Source organism: Thermobia domestica, chromosome 9 (assembly GCF_964235325.1).
Source record: "Thermobia domestica chromosome 9, izTheDome1.hap1.1, whole genome shotgun sequence".
Taxonomy (NCBI): Eukaryota; Metazoa; Arthropoda; class Insecta; order Zygentoma; family Lepismatidae; genus Thermobia; species Thermobia domestica.
The window spans coordinates 4,727,378-4,748,531 of NC_137462.1; the positions used below are offsets into that span (position 1 = coordinate 4,727,378).

At 37.5% G+C, this 21,154-nt stretch overlaps 1 protein-coding gene across 1 annotated transcript in view; it reads left to right on the forward strand.

Moving 5' to 3' along the window:
• LOC145694350 (gametogenetin-binding protein 2-like) overlaps positions 1 to 19,311 on the forward strand; it is a 76,300-nt gene extending 56,989 nt beyond the window's left edge. The window contains exons 5-10 of the mRNA XM_081770483.1: positions 1,873 to 2,076; positions 4,345 to 4,519; positions 8,076 to 8,240; positions 12,288 to 12,759; positions 14,847 to 14,974; positions 17,591 to 19,311. Of these exons, the coding sequence (XP_081626609.1) occupies positions 1,873 to 2,076; positions 4,345 to 4,519; positions 8,076 to 8,240; positions 12,288 to 12,759; positions 14,847 to 14,974; positions 17,591 to 17,776 (1,330 nt within the window). The 3' untranslated portion in view covers positions 17,777 to 19,311. The remainder of the gene's footprint in view (positions 1 to 1,872; positions 2,077 to 4,344; positions 4,520 to 8,075; positions 8,241 to 12,287; positions 12,760 to 14,846; positions 14,975 to 17,590) is intronic.
• Positions 19,312 to 21,154: the final 1,843 nt, after the last annotated feature.

Here is a 21,154-nt window from a genome sequence, read left to right on the forward strand (position 1 = left end):
ACGAAAGAAACAAAAATATCGGTAATTTTCTACTATTTTACATATCCCAGTAAACACCCAGAGACATGGTTCGAATTTTGGAACGAAAAAAAAAAAGCCTCTGGCTCCCATCCGATGGGGCTGTATAGAAGGCAGTGCGTGTAGGAGTATCACCATTCATCTCAGCGACCGCGAAAACTATGAATTCGACGCTAATATTCGTCATTTTCTACTGCTTTTACATGTCTCGGTACCCCCTCCCCCCGCAGATGACCCCCGGCCCGGATACAAAGGTAGCTGGATTTGGAAGTCGTGCCTAATGGAAGTGTCATCATTGATCTCAGCGACCTCGAAAACTATGGATGTGACACTAATATCGGTCATTTTCGATTGTTTTTACATGTTTCGGTATACCCCCCCCCCCTTCCTGGTGACCTCCGGCCGGCGGCCGAATGGGGTGAATTTGGAAATTAATGCGATCGGAGTTTCACCATTGATCTCAGCGACCGCGAAAACTATGAATTCGTCGCTAATATTCGTCATTTTCTACTGCTTTTACATGTCCCGGTACCCCCCCCCCCGAAAGCCTGCTGGTTCGAATTAAAAAAGAAACACTTCGTCTTGGTCTGGGGCCTGGACCAAGGTACCTGTGACCAAAATTTGGTAACTCCCGGTCCACTCGTCTGATCCCCAGGCCGCACACAGACACACAAACATACTCTTTATTTTATTTATATCAGATTTAAAATATGAATTTTTCGGAATATTTTTTTGCATAAAAATTGACCGCTAAGTAGTTAAAGGGAAATATCTAGACAGTAGATTGGCGGTGATGCGAACTCAATTTACGGAATTCTCAGCGCTTCATGTTCTTTTTCATTTTTTTTCTAAATTTATTCCAAAATTTTAAAAAAGCAGTTGTATCTGCTGAAAATGAGATACGGTTATTTATAAAAATTTACTCAATTTCATCATAACCTTTGAAATGATGTTATGAGACTGACAATCCATTTTCTGCAGGGATACAACTATTGGCTAGTTGATACAGACATACACTCTGCAGTATCACAAGTTCATTTTTTTTTTTTTTAAAAAATAAAACTAATAAATGAAAAATAAATACCCTTATAAGAAGCAAAATTAATGTGGAAGCTTTCGACTACTATTGATACAATAATTACGTGGTGCAATACATGTCTGAACGCAGTTATCTCAAGGAAATATTTGTGTGAGTGTAGAAGAAAATTTCAATGGGTGAATTATTGTGGTTTTCAATATTTATTCTTTTATTTCAGTTTTTGATCTACATTTAACTCACTTTTGTCCTTTCGGAAAATACTTCTCGGTGATCTCTAATACAAAGGAGATCCATATACGGACCTCCGGGGCTGTGAATACATATTTAAATTCCAATGGTCGTGATATGTATTTCGACTGGTCTTGTAATTGGGAGAAGTTGAATTTACTCGTAGGACTTGCTTATTGTGACTTATAACCTCTCTCAGCAAATATATTATAGTACTTGAAGTGATAGTCAGTACGACCAAAAATTATTTTTTTCTTTTACTATACAAAAATAAGTGTGTCACAGTTCTTCCTTTCCTGATCCTAAATTTTCCTTGGAAATTGATGCCGCTGTCAAAGATTTGAACTTCTGACCTGATGAGTGATGACTGAGAGAAAGCTGTCTTCACTACACGCAGCCAGTATTTGTTTATATTTAATACTATTAAACTTATTTTTCTTTACAAACTGTCAAAAAATGAATGTTGTTAATGTGATAGGGAAACGTCATAAAAGATTGATTTTAAGCTCTAAGGGGTCTTCTGTTTGGTCTAAAACTGTGGGCAACTTGATTGATACTGTTGTATTTTATAATCATATTCTTTTCAGGTTTTGTACGGAATGTCGATCAAAGGTTCTTAAGGCTTATACGTTACTTGTAGAAGATAGTGAACCAGGAAGAGAGAAAGGGTACCTGCCGTCTTTATACGCTGGCATTAAACGTTGTGTTCCAGAGAAACACATACACCTCCAGTGCCGGACGGATTTCATCGCTCATCTCATTACAAGGGCTGAACCGGAGTTAATTGGAAGGTAATTATATGTTGAAAATTGAACCAAGCACTCCAAAATCTATTTGCATTACTGTTTTATTTATTTAACTTTTTTCCAGAAGCATTTGGAGACTGTCAAAACCCTTTTTGCTGAGATTACATCACAGCAGGTTTTCTTAGTAAGTTGCACGCGCTATAGATCATTTTTATGATTCTTAGAATCACTATCACTCACATTTTAGCAGCATTGTCACTAATACTTTCACTCTAGAAAAATATATATTCTATTGCCAGCTCTCGTAAGGTATACTCGTTCGCCGTCAACGCATTGAATTCACGGTGACGACCGCAGTAGTGAAATAGTTACAAGAGAATGTTTATGGAAGTTGAAAGATGCTAAGTATTAAGCACTTACCTTTATGATCACGAGAAGTTAATTCGCAGCTGTTTCCGTAGTTTTTTTTTTTTTACTCCTTTTGTCAACAGGGTTGAGCTCGTCAGGAACGCCTCAATTCACCTCTGTAAACACATTATACAGTTTTATTGTGTAAGGCAGGATAAGTGAATTTGGCCATTTTCAAAATACGGTTTCTTTTATCTCAGATGTTTTCTAAGTGATTTTTTTTTTCTTTATGAAATACTAGAAACAACTAACTCTTATGGTGAAGAAATTAACATCATGATACGTTAAACTGAAACATTTCACTTCATTTTTTCTAACAAATAACACCAAAATTGCGGGAGATTGGAAATTACACTTTCTTCAGAAGGTTTTATTTCGAAAACATTCTTAGTCAAGTATCAGTCACATAAATGACTTACAATAAACACAAGGATCATAATTCCGTTTACAGCAATTCGCTATCTCAACCTGTTTTGGAGATGTAGAAACATACGTAGAGATTATTGTACTGCATAAAATGGTGTAGTTTTGGGAAATTGTATTACAGAGTGTTGCTTTTGTCTCCTATAATATTACAACGATACTTTTTGGTACTTGTAATTACAAGTTCTCGTAGTTTTATAATTTTAAGAGGGTGGCTACGAAAATTACGAGAAAGAATTTCCTGACTTTTCCCGTTTTCCAAGAGCGGTTTCGAAAAATTTTCCCTGATATATAATTAGCCACACAGACTTTCCCGCATTGATGGAAAAACAAGACCAAGAGAACTTGGCAACAATGATACACAAGTAATATATTTCTTTAATCATTTAGAATAATGAGTAATATAAGAATGCGACAGAATTCTAACCTAATAAAAATTCCTGCACAAGCAAGAAATTGCAGTAGTCTCGATTATCCGAGCTAATGTGGACCGGATCTAACTCGGATAAGCAAAACCTCGGTTAACACGGATGGATATATAGAAAATTTTGTACAGTATTTATTATTGTTGTTTATTGATTATTTCTCTTTGTTAGATTATTTATTGTTACTGTGTTTATTAATTTTTTGGGATTACAGTACAGTATCTAAGGAATTAGCCATAATACAGTAAGTAAAATGAAGGTTTGGTATTGATACCACGTAAATAAAACACAATACAAATAAAGTACTTTTTAGCATACACATATCATTAAAAAAAAAAAAAATCACACACTTCTGCTTCAGTAAGCTGCCTCGTTTCTTACCCGCTATATTACGCAAGTGTCGCAACATCATAATGTCAGCTAGTGCAGTGTCGTTTTGCTGTTCGGCGTAGAGCAGTGCCTTCTCGATCGCACTCAAACCATCCGTGTGATTGATTCTTTCAACATCTACCATTTCTTTATCATCCAAACTGGTTTTTTGTGTTACTAAATTTACAATAGCCTCATCAGATAGTTCATACTGTTTATCGTCTCGCGACTAATCACACACATCTTCATTTGTGAAACAATGCTCGCTCGCTTAAATGTGGCAACGTCGGTCGGTTCGTCATCGTTATGCCAGGTTCATTTTTTGCTTTCTTGCTGAAACAAAAGCCTACAGACTGCTTATTGTTGTAACCAAACTAGTTATTTTGTTTTATTTATTTATTTATTTATTGTTTGTTTGTATGTTTGGATTAAACTCGGATAACACGGAACCTCGGTTAATTGAAACTCAGATAATCGGGATACCACTGTAAATATCTTCCCTGAAACTTTAATCTGTAACTTTAGCTACACATTCTTAGGTTTTCCAACTTTCCTATCATTAAAAGTAATTTGAATATCTGTTAGTGTTCTCATTATTTTGATAATTATTATTTTTGACAGAACTGTTTGTTAGTATATTAAAAGTTTTATTGTTGAATTATTTAAGAAGAAAATTGTGTTGTTTCAGCCGAAGAGAGCGCCACGCCAAAACGTTAGAAATCGCACAGGAGGAAGTTTTAACGTGTTTAGGCTTGTGTGTATATGAAAGACTGCATCGAATTCAACAGAGATTACGAGAAGAGGAACAAACATGTCAGGTTCTTACGGCAGTTTCAGTAGAAGCATTACGGAGAAGTTTCGAAGTGAGTTGTTATTATTATTTAATTTTTAAATGAATATAGTTTGCCCTGAAGCATTTGTTAGTGAATCATAAATGTGCAACTAGAGTAATAATTAAATAGTAATCTCTATATTAGAATGTTGGTAAAATTTTGTAAGTGAGAAGTGTGAGGTGGGTTCATTTGGAATTTTTGAACACCGATTCCCAGAACTACCGTGATCAAAATTGTGTAATTTTTGAATTATGTAGTGTTGTGGAGGAAAACTACGAATCTGTTGTGTCGGCCAAATATCACCTCAAAAACTAACCCGAAGGAACCTGATATACTTAGCTCTCATGTTTCGTTTTTCGCAAGAAAAAGTTTATCGTGTACTTTTAGAGACGCATACTTATGATGGTATGTTTGCGAAAGATATGCTCACAAAATTTTGAGATAATGTTCTCTTTGGTCAATGCGTCTCCTTTAGCCTAACCAGCATAACCGTGGGACGTAAAACTTAAAGATTTCATTTTATTTCATTTTCTGTGGTCAATGTAACTTGTGCACCTATAGACCTGCAATTATGCGTCTGTAAGTAAAGTGCAAGGTACTGAAAAAGAAACATGTGTGCGAAGTTTGTCAGTGTCCTTGTGGTAATTTTCGTGATTACTTATATACGCTGGTAAAAGCCTATTTAAAAAACGCTCCATGTGATCGTTCGATTCAAACGAAATTCACATCACGGAATTTGTGTCTATAGAGGGTATACTATTCTTAGGTTGAAGGTTTCAGCACACCGACCACAGTAGAGAAGTTGCTAGTAGCTGCGAATAATACGACGAGTGTGTACTAGTTGTGTGTGAATCACAGACTGGGTCTACCATGTCAGACGACACCAACAAACTCCTATTATGCAAGTAAGTGACATCGGCCGGGGCCATATAGTGGAGCTGCCCAGAGGCCAGGTGATCCTTCCACAGAATTGCCGCTCTCATGTGTCGTGACATATTAGTGTTACAGGCGGGATAGCAGATTGTTTCCACATCAGATTAGTCCGTCAGTGCCCACGCACCAAGAAACGCCTGAACAAAAGGGTCGTTTTGAATCTTGACAGAAAGGTGGCCAGCAGGGAATCGCTTGCTCCTTTATCCACGTGGGCGCAAGAATAATTGTAGACAACTACGTTCCCTTGATTCTCTGGCATGATTACTCCTGACTCCTGCTTATAGCCGAGAACGTTTCGATAGTGTTGGGCGAAACTGCATTTCCGAGGCGATTAAGGGCGATAGTTAGTGATGGCTATGTACACTCATGTCCAAAATGATTGTCGCAAATCTATAACTGTCTTCTTGTAAGAATATAATTTGATAATGATTTTGCAGGGTATTAATACTGATACTGTGTGTATCATCGGGAAATGTATATTTGTGGTAAATTTCATAGGAAAAGAATTATAAATACGAAAATTAGAATGATAAAAACAACATATTGCTAAATGAACAAGAACATTTTATTTTCGTTTTATTGTTCTTTTGACATGAAATTTTCCACATATATTTCTTTGCCGATTATATACATACTAACATTATAAGAAATACCGGCGAATTCGTTAACAAATTATATTCCTACAACATATTTATAGACATGCGACAATAATTTCTGATATGAGTGCACATGTCTGTAGACCTGTGTTCGCTTTCGCTGTATAGGACCTATTTCTAATCTAGTTTGAGGATTATAAAATACATATGCCCCCATACGTTGTCACTCCATCTTGTGAGCTTATTCTTTACGTTACGAAGTCTTATCTTCCAGCAAGATAAAACGCTTCTCCATACCACCAGTGCCATCAAGCGTGTTGTGTTCAGTCTCTTCTGTGTATTGTGGCCAGCTAGGTCTCCCGTTCTAAATGCTGTTGAGTACGTGTAAGGAAGGATGGGATAGGGCCTCACCCAGCTGCATCAAGAGCTACACTCAGCTTGGAAGTGCGTCAACATTTGCAGTACCGGCTACATACTGAAACAATTGCCTATGTGGTTACTTAAATTATTTGCATGTTATTAAGGCAAATACCATATTCGTCGAATCGTTACCTTTTCCTTATACGCCAACATCGGACTAAATGCGTGAATTATGCATTTCCGTCAGTGCATTTGGCCGACACAACTTCCGCGCGCATACATAGCCAGTGAATCCTTCGGCAAAACTCAAGATAAACTTTCTTCTATTTTTGACGTGAGAAACGTATGTAAAGTTTTGTTGTTTTCCTTTCGGAGCACTTTGTATCAATCAGCTTTATTCATTACACAAACACACATTATTCATTTATCCTGTTAAATCTAACAGAAAACATTTAAGTTTCATTCAACTACCAGCAAATGGCAACAGAAGTTCTAGTGGTTCCCGAATATATTACAAGATAATACGACATTGTTAAAGACTTCGGCTGTAAATTTTCTTTCCAATAAACAAAATATTAGATATGACTCAAGTATGAAAGGATGTTTTGGTATTTTGTCTAATGCTTTTTTTCCTACTTGTGTGTTTAAGTTTCTGTTACGATTGAAAAATAGCCCATGCAGGAAATTCATTCGTGATACTTCTCTCATCTTTAATCTTTCTTCGTAAGAGACTAAATTATATAGTTGAAGAAAGGAGAGAGAAGAAGTGGGTTTAGACGTTGTGAAGATTTTTTTAAATTAGGGACCAGGTTCGAGTCCCTGTCTTGGCAGCGCCAGACTCCCCACTTACCGCCTCTTTTGGTGATCTGTATCAGTAACTACCAATCTTGTAAAGAATCCAATCCTTTAAAGAAGCAAAGCTTCGATTCTGACTTAATTATAATTCTAATAGAAAACCTACTATACTACATATGTTGTTAGGATAATAAATGGTAAGGAATCAGATCTCAGCTATAGACGCAGTGGCCCGCGTAGCGTAGTCGCTAGCAGTCTCTCCTTTGGTGCGAGCGGTCCCGGGTTCGTTTCTCGGTGGGAACACTCGAGCGAAAAGGTGTAACAGCTTTTTTAGACCAGTCATCCTGATTGATTTTTTTGGGGGGGAAGGGGGAGGTTCTCATGTACACCAGGCAAATGTATGGTACTTAACATACAGTCCCAGGCCGCTTTCTCCCTTTCCCCTTCCCTGAATAGTGTGCTCGCCGAAGGACGTCATCTCATATGTGACGGGCTTAAGGCCGTTACATGCCAGTAATACCCAGCATATAAATAAATAAATAAACAGACAAAAATCAAGTGTGATCGCTGGGATCTTCATTGGAATAAAACGGAACTGACGGTGAACCACTTACGCTCACTACAGACCGTAACGTCACTATGCGACGGAGCGACAAAGCTCTAGCTTCATTCGTTCATAGACTACTCTCAAAATTTAAACAGCCTCTCATTTACACAGACCATGGCAGCTTTATACACTTATAAATAATTTCTGTTCACATACATATATTTAGTATTTACATAATACGCAACGTTATATGATATTCCTTATTGAAATCAATAACTGAATTAAACTTTCCATCTGACTTATAGATAGAATATGAATATTCACTATGTTCTTATTGTTACATTTTCTGTTGTAGATGTCCGTTGAAAGGAAGCGAGGGATATCTGAATTAGAATTGTTATTTGAAGAAATTAGAAAGGAAGAACTTGCAAAGCAACAAAGGAAAGAACACAAAAAGCAAAAGAGGAAGAAGAAGAAGGAGAAACGAACTGAGCACGACGAGAAAGAAAATAATTGTGAGGTTGGTTTACTTCCATTGTATTTATTTTTCTACAATATTTTTCTCTTAGAAAAACAAGAAAAATTGCATTATGTTTCGACTGCTGCGGTGTGATTTCATGTTTCCCAAATGTAAGTACTTGATTTGAATTCAAACACGTTAAAGATTTCACTTCGTACTTAAGAGGTCTTGTGAAACAACATCATTGATAGTAGCTTTATTCTGTTTCTGTGGTGTAAGTAGGTCGCTTACCAGTCGAAAAAATTACACTAAGTTCCAAAATTATAAGGTTAACTCAAAAGAAAGTGGATGTTTGTACATAGTTTTAACTTACGTGGTGTATCGTTATTTGATGATTACTATTGTATAGTGTCCCTTTGGCGCAAATTAGCTTGTATATGGTTTCAAATGGGGAATATTAGATATTGATTTAGCACTAAAAAGATTTTTGAATTAAAAAACAGTAGCGAACTGTGGTCTATATATTAAAATAGTAGCAATGAAAGAGGACGTACTAGCAAACTGTGTGGTCGGCCAAAGTATTTATTGGGTTATAGTGCTATAGAGTTTAATCTATAACGTCGACATTGCAATATTTTGGAGGTTCATCCATCTAGAGTGTAGGTTTTTCATAATCCGGTTGCCGAAATTCAAATATGCGGAGTTGTTTGTATTATTATTATGAGGGCTTTCCAGAAAGTACCAGACGTTTTGACCTATCGCTGCAATGGACGAGGCTAGAGTCGCTATCTTGGTGTCAGAACGTTGGTACACTTAGTACGTATCCAGTTGTTTGTCGCTTGAGAACTATGACGCTCTTACTGTGTCCTCTGTGACGTGTTACAATGTGCGCTGCAATAGAAAATCCCTCGTCTTGTGAAGTACAGTCTGTGATTAGGTTTTTGATGCAAAAAATCACAACCTAATTGAAACCCATCGCCAACTGTGTGAAGTGTACGGACATGGAATAATGAGTGAAGAATGACAACGCACGTCCACACACACGGCCAAGCGTACCCGAGAGCTCGTGGATGCTTTTGAATGAGAGGTGCTCGATCATCCACTATACAGCCTGGATTTGGAGCCGAGCGACTACCACCTTTTCCCAGCGACGAAGACACGGCTCGCTATACAACGCTTTGATACTGACTCCGAACTGCATACTGGTTTACGCCAGTGATTGAAATCGTATGAGGCAGATTTCTACCGCACGGTGTTGAAAAACTTGTGCCACGGTATAATAAATGTCTTAATTTGCATGACGATTATGTGGAAAATTAGTTTAAGAGTATACTTTTTAAATATATATTATACAATTTGGTTTATTCATGCAGTTAATTTATTTCAAAGCGTCCGTTACTTTCTGGAGAGCCCTCGTATTATTCAAGATTTTTTGTTTATTCTTGTTGTAACAAAGGGGTATTCTTATAAGCAATGTTACATACTTGGGAATTCATATAAGCAGTGTTATATTCTTTTACGAAAAATTACAGAAAATATGTGTAATACTGCAGAAATTGAATGAAAGACTGATCTCTCATGTATGTAATTCGGCCCGAATTTGTTATAAGACTAAAATTGAGAAAGTAGATGTATGACTGCTACTGTATTAGTGTTTAAATTTATCGGTAGACATGCAAATAATCTGTATTTTGTATTATTTGGAATCGAGAAGTTCAAAGTAGAACTTTAAATATGAAATAGAATTAGAAACAGCTGTCTTCAGTTCTTTAATTCTCTTATTAAGGTTCTTTTTTTTGTACGAATTTTGGAATTCCAAAAGTTACGAATTTTTAATAGTCAACTTAAATATAATTTAGGAGAAAAAACGAGAGAAGTACATCGTACATTGATCATTTCGTTCAAAATTCATGAAGGAAATTGAGGGGTGTGGTCGAAAAACTTGATAAACCAGATTGTACTTTTTTATTTAACTGATGCAGATTCTTCAAAGTAATTTAATGGTTGTAATATAAAGGAGATCCAAACCACAGGCTCGTGTATGCACCGTGATTCATCGTAAGCACAAGATTAAACTGGTCCAAGAGGTGGTGTGGCAAGGGGACTACCTTAACACAGAGATCACCACTTCGTCAGCCTCAGCAATGACGATGAGTGCGCACATCGCGAGATATATGAAAGGTTACCCGAGGGCACGGTGGTTCAGTGGTAGAGCGTTCACCTTTGGAGCGTGAGCTTCCTGGTTCGATCCCAGCTAGCGCCAGGTGGGCTTTGTGGTGGACAAACACCCTGTTCGTGGGTTTTCTCGGGTTTAACCGTTTCCTCCCACTTTATTCATTCCACCATTGCATTCACTTTTAATCATCACCGTACCCTTTAGCCTAGCCGCCATAAACCATGGGACGTAAAACTGAAAATTTCATTTCATTTTTATGAAAGGTTACTGTAGGGGTTCGAACTGGGGTATAACGCTGCGGCAGCAACCCAACATATTTGTCATGCGAAAGAGAAAATGCATTGAAACTTGGTACAGCACCTCGTTGGTTTCAAAAATTTCATGCAGGTTGTAAAAATGTGAGAAGACCAGCCAGAGTCCGCCCACCCCTTGTAACAGATTCTGAGACCATACGACACGCCACTGAAGAAAATCCATCACCAGCAATCCATCACGGCAATTGTTAAACCAACTCAGTGTGTTTCAGTCACTGTACTGCGTCATCTTCAGGAACTCGGGGAAAAAGATCAGGACCTGCCGCATGCGTTGACCCCAGCTCAGCCAGGAGAGTGGATGTATGTAAACAACTGCTGCAAATCCGCGTTTTCTGAAACGGATTGTCACGTACGATGAAAAGTGATTTTTTTTGCGAAATTTGAATGTGCAAAAGCAGTGGGTGAGCAGGGGCCATTTTCCAGAGCCCGTTGTCAAAAAGGACCGTTTCGAGCTTAAAACCATGCTCTGTATGGTGGAACTACAAGGGGGTAATTCATTTCGAGTTTTTTCCTAGTGGTCGTACTATCAATGCCGATCTTTATTTCAAATAATTGGACCATATAAGTACGACAAAAATATCCTGCATTGGTAAGCCCAACGCAAAACCTCATTCGGCTCGGAAAACGCAACAAAAATTTTAGGAACTTGATGAAATCAAACTGATGCCACATCGCACATATCCGTGACTTTGCGTCTTCAAATTACTACCTGTTTCAATCCGTGGCACACTTTCTAAAATCAAAATGCTTCACCAATCAGTAGGAGATGGAAACAGTAGTAATTGCCGTCTTTGTCTCAGAGACAAGAGATGGTGTGCAGACAGTCCCAGCACGAGGGGCTATTTGAATGTTAACCTTCTTTCTTTGTACTGTAATAAATAATGATATATATTATATACCAGTGTATACGTCGACCAAACAATAGTTTATTGTTTTGCGCATTTAATTAAACAGATAATGAGTTACTGAAAACAATAACAATTTATTTTGCATCTGGAATTTTGGACTGTATAAATTTGTATAGTTGCTGGAATTAATAAGTATTCGAATAAGCAAATACTACACACAAACACTGAAGATCCCGCACACGAGGCTTTTGCGGGAAAGCACAACACAACACTGACAAAAGATGAGGGAGGCGGCCTAACGGTATTTTTGAAAAGAAAGACAAGAGACCGCCAGAGTAAGATGCTACAAATAGAAACCATATTGACCTGCAGAGACATCTCTACAGCAAAACTGACACTACATAAAACATATATTTTGTTCCAAGTTTTGGAAATGCTCACAATAGGCTCAAATACTGAAAAAACATAAGCCTCCTTTTTCTTCTTAATTTTATGACATACACAGAGGGCAGAATGGCCCGAACAACCAGAATATTCCAAGACTTACGACTTGTCCTTGTAACTACCATCAATTTAAGCATAGGAAGTCCTTGAATCAACATAAATAAAAAAGAAACTCGGGCAAATGATTTGGTTAATTTATTACTTAAACGCCTTTACCTAACAACCTCCTCCTTGTGGGTCACAACCTTTTTCACCACACTTCTCAATTCCTGTATAACTTGATTTATAATATTACTATAAGTGATTGTGATGTGTTTGATTTCAGCTTCAGTTATTGGATAGGAAGAATAAGAATTCGTTATGTTACTGTGAGAGCTGTCGACAGAAGAAGGAAATGGCTGGTCCAGAGTTCGTGTCGCCAGAAGAAAGTGACAAAGACCGAAGTAGTACGAAGCGGAAGGAGATGAATACAGAAGACTCGTTGAAGAGGAAACCAGGGGCATCATCAAAATGTGGTTGTGACGCAGACGGAGACTCTTCCATAACTGTTTCTTCTTCTTCTTCATTATCGTCGTCGTCATCATCTCAGTTTTCGCTGTCTCCGTGTCAATCATGTAAGAGTGCTCAGGATTCAGCGTTCAGGGCAGGCGGTGGGTGTTGGTCATCCAGTGAACACTCGCAGGACTGCGGTTATTCGTCAGAGAACAACAATGAAATAGGGTCAGGATCCTGTAGTCTCCCCAGTTCACCAGAAGGATCTGAAGTTGCTTGTTCGGAAGGCTTCTGTAATCATGAAGGTGAGCTTTCGATGTAATTAATCATATTTTCTCTGATTACATGAAAGTACCATTCTTATGTGCTTCCTTACGTTTGATTAGACTGTAAATTGGTTAAAGATATGACAAAAATAAGATTGCTCTTTCTTTTAGTGCTTTCCAAGTACAAACGAAGTCCATCTGATTCGAATAAATTTCCGTACTCATCATTAAGATGAGGTAAAATGATAAGATTCTCGTCACGGACACACAAGACTCTTCTTTTCCTGTATTATCAATAATTCGAAGTTTTACAGTATTTGGACATACAAGCAGTTTGCCGTTTACCTGCATATTTACTAAAAATCTGTTGATTTACAGAAGTTTTGTTATTGATTCTCTTTGTACTTCAAATGACTCCTTCGTGGCTAAGGAGTTAGCGTACACGCCTTTGGCATGGGAGACGTTAAGGTTGGTTTAAAGGTACAAGTTTTGTCGATAGATGGTAGTACAATCTTCGTATCTCTTCCATGTATTTTTTACCTTTCACGAAGATTCACGATTTCTGTTACAAATTTAAACCTACAGACTTCAGATTTTTAGAAAAGTAACTTCATAATCTATCGAAGGCAATAATTCGTGCCGTATTTTTATTTAGAATTTTCTTCATTGTTGAAATGGCTTGGGATATCCAAACCTTTAACAATGGAACTGTTTCAACAATGAAGAAAATTCTAAATAAAAAATCGGCGGGGATTGTTTCCTTTAATAGGTTATGAAGTTTCTTCTGTAAAAATTTGAAGTCTCTACGTTGAAATTTGTAAAAGAAATTGTAAATTTTGGTGAAAGGCAAAAAAATGCATGGGAGAGATACGAAGACTAGTGACATCTATCGGCAAAACCTGTCCCTTTACACTAACCTTAATCATAGGTCCACGTCTCATATAGCCTCGCTGCTGAACGGGACGTTAAACTCAAAATCAACCCCACCTCACCTCTTTGTACTTCAGATATATATTAGGTAGGAGAGGGCTGGCCCACCCGGCTATCCCATAACTATCAGGTGGGCGAATAAAGAGGATGAAAATACCTCTTTGTAGGAAAAATACTTTGTTTGAAATCTTTATGCTAAACAAATCCTTTCAATATTTTATAGTGCCAGGCTGCGCAGAATTTTCCCATGGATATTAAAAAAAAAAAAAAATCAAGGAGGGATGTTGTCCTTTAATTATCGGAAGTGCTGCCAGTTAATTTAATTTTTTCTTTCCTGTAGTTTGCATAAAACTTTTACAATTTAAAGATAGAACAGCATCAGACTTTTCTTTTTGTCATCGTCGATTGATCAAGGTAATCATCATTATACTCCGTGTATTGCAGTAGAGCGTCAAAAACCCGGATTCGCGGGCCAAAATTTTAACGGTGGGTCAACTCTGAAGCAAAGCCGGGTGAGCCAAAGTTTGCCACTACGCCACTGATATAAGACGATGTGAAAATGTAATAAAATAAAAGTTACCATTTGTTTTTCAGTATCTGGTGAATTAATTAATGAATTTAGGTATTAATCAACTGGTGCGTTAAAAAAAAAAAAAAAAAAACGAAAAATAACCTCCTACTGTTATATTGAGTACGGAATATAATCTGTTGATTGCACTGACCATCCGTGGTCTTTTCCGGTCGAATTTTACAGACTTTTTTTTTTTTTAAATAAAGAAAAGATAATTAAACACTGAACTTCACTTACCTTAAAATGGTATTTTGTTTCTTGAGACTGTTCTTGAGTTTTGCATCCTTTGTAAAATTTGATCGAAGAAAACCCGTGAGTGATTGAGTTTCCGTTACAGGGAAATGGATAGCTACAATCTGTTATTGCCTAATTAAGTGCAGTTTTCTCTGTATTAGCGAGAATTACGTTTTTCTTACGTCAGAGACTTTCGTTATATTTGAAATTCTTCACAAAAGAATATCTAAGTGGACATTTTTGCTGATGACTATTGAGTCACATAGTAAAGTTCTTCTGAGGTTATATATTGAACTCTAGATTAATTTTAACTGATTGTACGAGATTCGTTTGGATATAACTGTACTAAGTAAGGAATATTCTTGTTCGCTAAAGAAGTTTCTTATTACAGGCGATTGCACGGCAGATGGGAGTATTGAGTGCCGAGGATGTGAAAGTGTACGGAATAGGAATAATAAATTATCGAATAATAATAAAGGCCCTGGAGGCCTCACGTTATCGTTACAACAAATGTTAGAGGTGAGTACTTTTCTTTATCTATAGTGGAATGAACATGTTACATTATCTTCTTTAGTTTAGCAACAATGGCAAGTAGTGTGTTTTTATATATTGATTTCAAGTTGTAAACAGATACCGTCTGCGCTCAAGAGTCATCATCACAACATTTCGTCCTTTTTAATTATTTCAATAACAGAGACGTTTATTTCAAGTAGAAGATATAACGCATGCATTCGTTACGTAGTTGGTGCAAGAAGTACAGGGTGGAGCAGAGGAAACGCAAGTTTTTTAAAACCGCTAGTACTAGGCGACGAGTAGGGATATTGATTTTGAGCGACCGTTGGCAGACAGTTCAAACAATACAGTTTCAGTTACTATGAAGCGTTGGAACGTAGAGCTCGTGTGTTGGCGGTCTAGCAGTTCTTTAGAAACAGTAATTCTATGGTCACGGTTTACGTCTTTTTCGTCGAAAGTTTAATGTCAAACGTCAAGATACAATCTCAAATCGAAACATTATACTCCGATGGGTTGCAGCGTTCAGAAGTACTGGATCTGTGATGAAAAAGAAAGCATCTGGTCTTCTCCATTCAGGTCGAACTCCAGAAAATGTAAACAGAGTGAAAAGGGCAGTTCTTACTAGTCCGAAATGTTCCGCTAGGCGACAGGCTGTATCGCTGGGTATGTCACGTCATTCGCGTTATTGCATCCTGCATGATGATCTCAAATTTTCTTTGAAAAACATGCGTTTCCTCTGCACCATCCCGTATGACCTAATAACGCTACAAATACAGAAGCTCAATTGAATAGGTGTAAAAAGTAGAAGAACCTACATCTCGTGTCAGGTATATCTAGCAGTAACCTACAATAGACTTACATGGATTTCCTCACTGTTTCAAAAATGAAAATGAAATGAAATCTTTAAGTTTTACGTCCCACGGCTATGCCGGTTAGGCTAAAGGAGATGGTAATAATGAGAAATGAGTGAAATGGTGGAATGAAGAAAGTAGGAGGAAACGGGAGAACCCCGAGGAAACCCACGAGCACGGTGTTTGTCAACCACAAAGTCCACACGGCGCGAGCTGGGATCGAACCAGGGATCCCAAGCACCGGAGGTGAACGCTCTACCACTGAGCCACCGCGCCCCCTCACTGTTTCAAGACCCCACCCGAAGTAAGTAGTGGTTTCGATAATATTTCAGTTACATCCAGTCACAAAGCTACAGAACATAGGGAACCATTTACATTAACAAGAACTTGTATTTGGAATTCTTTACTTTCGGAATATACAAACAATATTTCGTATATGAGGATTGCTCGAAAAGTTTCTGCAATTAGGCATATATTTCACTACGTTGCATTGATTCCTTAAAATTGTATGTAAAAATACATACGCAACTCTAATTAGCATAGGTTTCTGAATCTAAGACGATGTTTTTCCCCGTTATTTCGTGCCAGAGAATATGAGGTCTTGCTGTCGCGATATATGATGTAGAGTTTTTCTTTACTGAACAAAATAACCAGCTTCTATTAAGCTCTGACTTTACCCCTTCCTCGCTTACTACGTTTAGTTTTGGATGTTCGCAGATTCAGTGAACCTTTCCAGTGAGAAAATCCTCTGATTCCATTTTGAGTGTGAGTTCCTTTGTGGCTAAGCGGTTAGCGTGCGCGCCTGTAGTGTGGGAGACCCGGCGAGAGCTCACGTGGTTCGGATCCCACACTAAGCTGTAGGTCCACGTTTCATGTAGCCTCGCTACTGAAAGGGACGCGAAACCCAAAATCAAATCATTTTTAGTATAATTTTAAAGTAAGTTCTGAAAGTATACCCTGTATGTGCTGTAGATTTTTTTTTTTTTTTTTTTTTGTAATTCTTTGTTTTAAAAAAAAGGTCGTCTTAGATACAGAAATACTACATTATATGAAAATTAAGCTTCATAAACATTACAATGTAGCTTTATCATATATATTAACAAAATTCTAGAAAAGTTTATATGTTCGAATTAAATAATTAAAAAAAAATGTCCGTCATTTCTTTATTACATATTTAGGGGTACACTGAAAATGTTGAAAATAAAACAAATCATATCCTATGAGTTATACATTCCAACAAAGCATAGTTGTATACAGGAAATGAAATGAAATCTGTGAGTTTTACGTCCCACGGTTAGTTAGTTGTATACAGGGGTTGTACATCTCTCAGACGTTTGTTTCATGGCCAAATAATAATGAAAAGCGAAGGATAACCATTTCTCCAGGCTAAGATGTATCTTTATTTTTGTTGGAATGTTTTGCCCAATGAACTATATAATTAATTCTGTATGTGATGTATTTGCTTATTACCTACTGCATGCAAGAAGAAAGAAAACATTGATCATACATGAATTAGAAACTCCAACCAGAAGTAGAATCAAATCTTACAAACAGTGAGAGATATTGAAAAAATAATCGATAAAAAATCTCCCCTTTTATACTCCTTGCAGATTTTTAGCACGACGTCTTTCACTTGTGTCTGTAAAAGGACATGTACAGATGTTGTGAGGAATGACAAGGAAATTGATGCTCATATGTGAATGATGGGATGTTTAGAGAGCGTGGGTTCAGCTAGTACATATATATAACCTGTTTTTTGTGTATATTTCAGGAATCGTACTCGTCAGACGACGATGAGGGTAGTTTCATTCCAGTGGAAGAGGTTAGAGAATTTAAGGCGAAGATGAGGCACTTAACAGAGAAGCGTCAAGAACTTAGGAACACCCTTAGGCAACGTTTTGCTCAATTGTGTGTCAATCCGCCTGCTGCTTGCGCCATGTTACGTCAGGAACACTAGTCAGGGCACAGGAACACATAATATGTAACTAACAATGACTTAGAATGTTGTGATGAGAAGTGCTGTGTGCGATAGCAGATTGGTGCTTTGTTTATACCCTTTTTGTTAATTTGATAGTCTTTCTCTGGTTATGGTAATCTTTACCAATGTATTTTTTTTTTTTTAATTGAGAAGAAAGGTGTGAGGTTGACATGTACCCGGTTGAGAACAGTGTTGCACCTACGTGAACCATACATTCCCTCGAGTTCCGCGGCTTTTATTATGTTCCCATGTGTAAATGATCTTCTACAGGTAGATGCACGAAAAGGTGTGATACTCAATGCACTTGTAGGCGGTTAAGAGTTAGTTTCCAGTGAATGTTGCAAGTACAATTACTAAGAAGGATGGTATAAAGTTAAAGAAACATTTCTTATAAATTATTCATGGAGTAATTGAGTCAATTTTTTTTTACCGTTTTTTAGGCAGATTTTTTGCTCGTTTGTTCATCGTTGCGTTTAAGGCTATAGTTAACGATAATACTATATTGTTGAAAAATGTCTTGGCTGTATCCTTAAACAATATTTCCTTTTTGAATTAAAGTGTGATTCAACATCTCTCAGAGATAGAAGGCTTTGAATATGGTTTATCATTCTTCTAAGTAATGTAGCAAAGATCGGTACACCTACGTGCAATTGAGTAGTAAGTAGTATAATCCCCTCCCCCCTCCATTGATTTCCAAAACTGTTTCTTTTGGTTCTGGTAATAATCAGACGACGATCAACACAGGAACTCGTGATAACAAAGTCCTTTTGTGTGCAACTTTTTCCCCCTTTATAAATCAGTTGTTATTAATTTGTTGCATTCCACTAAATATATATCTATATTATAATAATATATATATTTGAATAGTTATTGTTGGTAGGTTTTTAAAAAAGAAAATAATAATAAAATAATGAATCTTTTTCTGAAAAAAGAAGGACTAAAGAAATGTTTTGAGAACTGTTATGAAGATGGAAAATGGAGTGCCTCTTGCATTTAATGTACCATTCTAATATTCGTTTCTGTTTTTCATAAATATTCTTTTCCTTCCAGTTATATTTGGAAAAGTTGCAAGTATGATGTAAACACACTTGTTTTCTTTTTTAAAAACAATCTATTGTTATAGTGAAAAATTGGAAAGCAAAAACTAATTCCGAAATGGAGTTTGGCGCTGGAGAGGAGTTGTAATTTGATAAGGGTAAAAGTCGTTGCTCAGTAGAGCTGGTTGTTATTCATGAGATAGTTCACAAATGAGTAACAGGTGTCACAAATATAAACTCCAGCCCTTTTGTTCATATGTGATAACAAAACCCTCTCTGGCTTGTATGTATGTGTGGTTATCTCCTTCCATAAGTAAAATGTTTATTTTCAGTGCAGATTGAAATAATATTGAAAGGCAAGTGTTAAGGAGCTGTTGTTGTCAAGTTTTGCAAAAATTGAAAATGAAAGTAACAAGCAAACTACAATCCTGCCTGATCATGGTGAAGGGTTGAACAATAAAGACTACTTCAATGTAAGAGATGTTTTCATTGTTGTTCCCAGTAGCGGCGCTAGATTCGCAATAGTAGGGGGCAAGAGGGGAGGCAAGAAAAATTTTGGAAAGGCGAAGTAACCACACTTGTTTTGCTTTGAATATTATTATCGGTTGTACATATTATTATTCATTGGTTGCACATAGAAAACTAAGGGGCAGGGAGGCGAGACAAAATATTGGGGTTACGGTCGCCCTTCCACCCCCCTTGTAGCGCCGCCACTGATTGTTCCATCACCTCACATTTTTTAAAAAAATTATTTACTTTTGACTGTAAAGATGTGAAATTTCATCCAGAAGATTGTTGTGTATACTTGTGAACAAGTTTGACATAGTACTCACCTGAAGAAATGCCAGTGGTCAGTTGGGTGACTAGCATTATAATCATACCCGTCGTGGAGAGTGATGTAATTATCCTTTCCCACGTCCCTCCAATCTTTTCAAGAGACCACGAAGAGTTCAGACGCAGCGATGTTTGAGACGTCGTCTTAGGAGCCAAAAAGATCAAAATCCTTCGTCCTGACATTAGTGCTCTTCATCAGAATGTCAACAAACTGAATAAATATGAAGAACCTGTTCCTTGCTTCATTTGGTGGTGAAAGCGGAAGGGTATGCAGCAGGCGATATGGCTTGTAGTCTTATCCGTGTGAATGCACACATTTGGGGTATCCTGTCTGTACAAACGTGAAATATACGAGGGAAAATTAAAAAATAAGGTTACAAGGCTGATATTTCTGAAGTTTCGTCTGCTGTAGAAGAATGAGGAGTATACGATAATCGTAATACATGGAGTTGGCAACTGTGCACTTTCAGCCACCTACGGTGCTAGTTGTAGGTAAACACAAAAATGGCGACTCGTTTCTGGAAAACTGGTTTCGCGAAGAATTCGGCTCAGTTCTTCGATTTATGTGAGCGAAATATGTAACCGTGGCTGAAATTCACCGCCAGTTGGTAGAGGTTTATAAACAGACTGTAATGTCTCGTCAGCATGTCGCACACCCTCCCTACAGCCCGGACCTCGCTTGAAGTGACTCACGTGTTTCCACACTTGAAGCACTTAGGAAGTCGTCGCTTCGCTTCAGACGAGAAGGTGAAAACTTCGTGGCAACGTGCCTGAACACGCAAGGACAGGATTTTTACCAGGAGGGAATCTTTGAACTCATCCCACGACGCGATAAGTGCCTCAATCAATACGGAGAGTATGTCGAAAAATAACCCAATGTATGTACTACCTTTTGGTATACACGTTTCATTTCAGACTTTGTAACCTTACTTTCTGATCAACCCTCGTATATGCAGAAAAGGGATAATAATTGACTGGAAACATCGGCATTTACACTTTTGTGAACCTTATGGATGAACCTGTCTTCTCAAATCTCGCAATAACTATGAATCTATTTGGAAAATTGCCCTGCAGTAGCGGACAAAGTCGTTACGTCTCTTTGGATTGCTTTGGTGTGGGTACTACTTTCTCATTACTGTTTCTGAAAGTCTCGTTCAGCGAAGCTCTAAGATAGTGCTGCAGCCTCAGACGTTGATGGATGATTCTATTAACAATCTTCCTTTGTGGAGCAAGATGGTGGTTGTTGGCAAGATGCCTGACTGTTCTATACAACATTTCATTTATTACCTTCACTCAAATTGTCTTGCAAGAACCTTATTTGGGTAACCTTTCCTGCGGTTTAAATATACGTTTTTCCAACTGCCAAACAATTGTCTCCAGATCTTACGAAATCATGTTACTATTTTGTTTGGGGGGGGGGGGGGGGCTTTGCCTGAAAATGTGAAAATTCTGCAAGATATTTCATATACTTTACTATAGTAAGTAA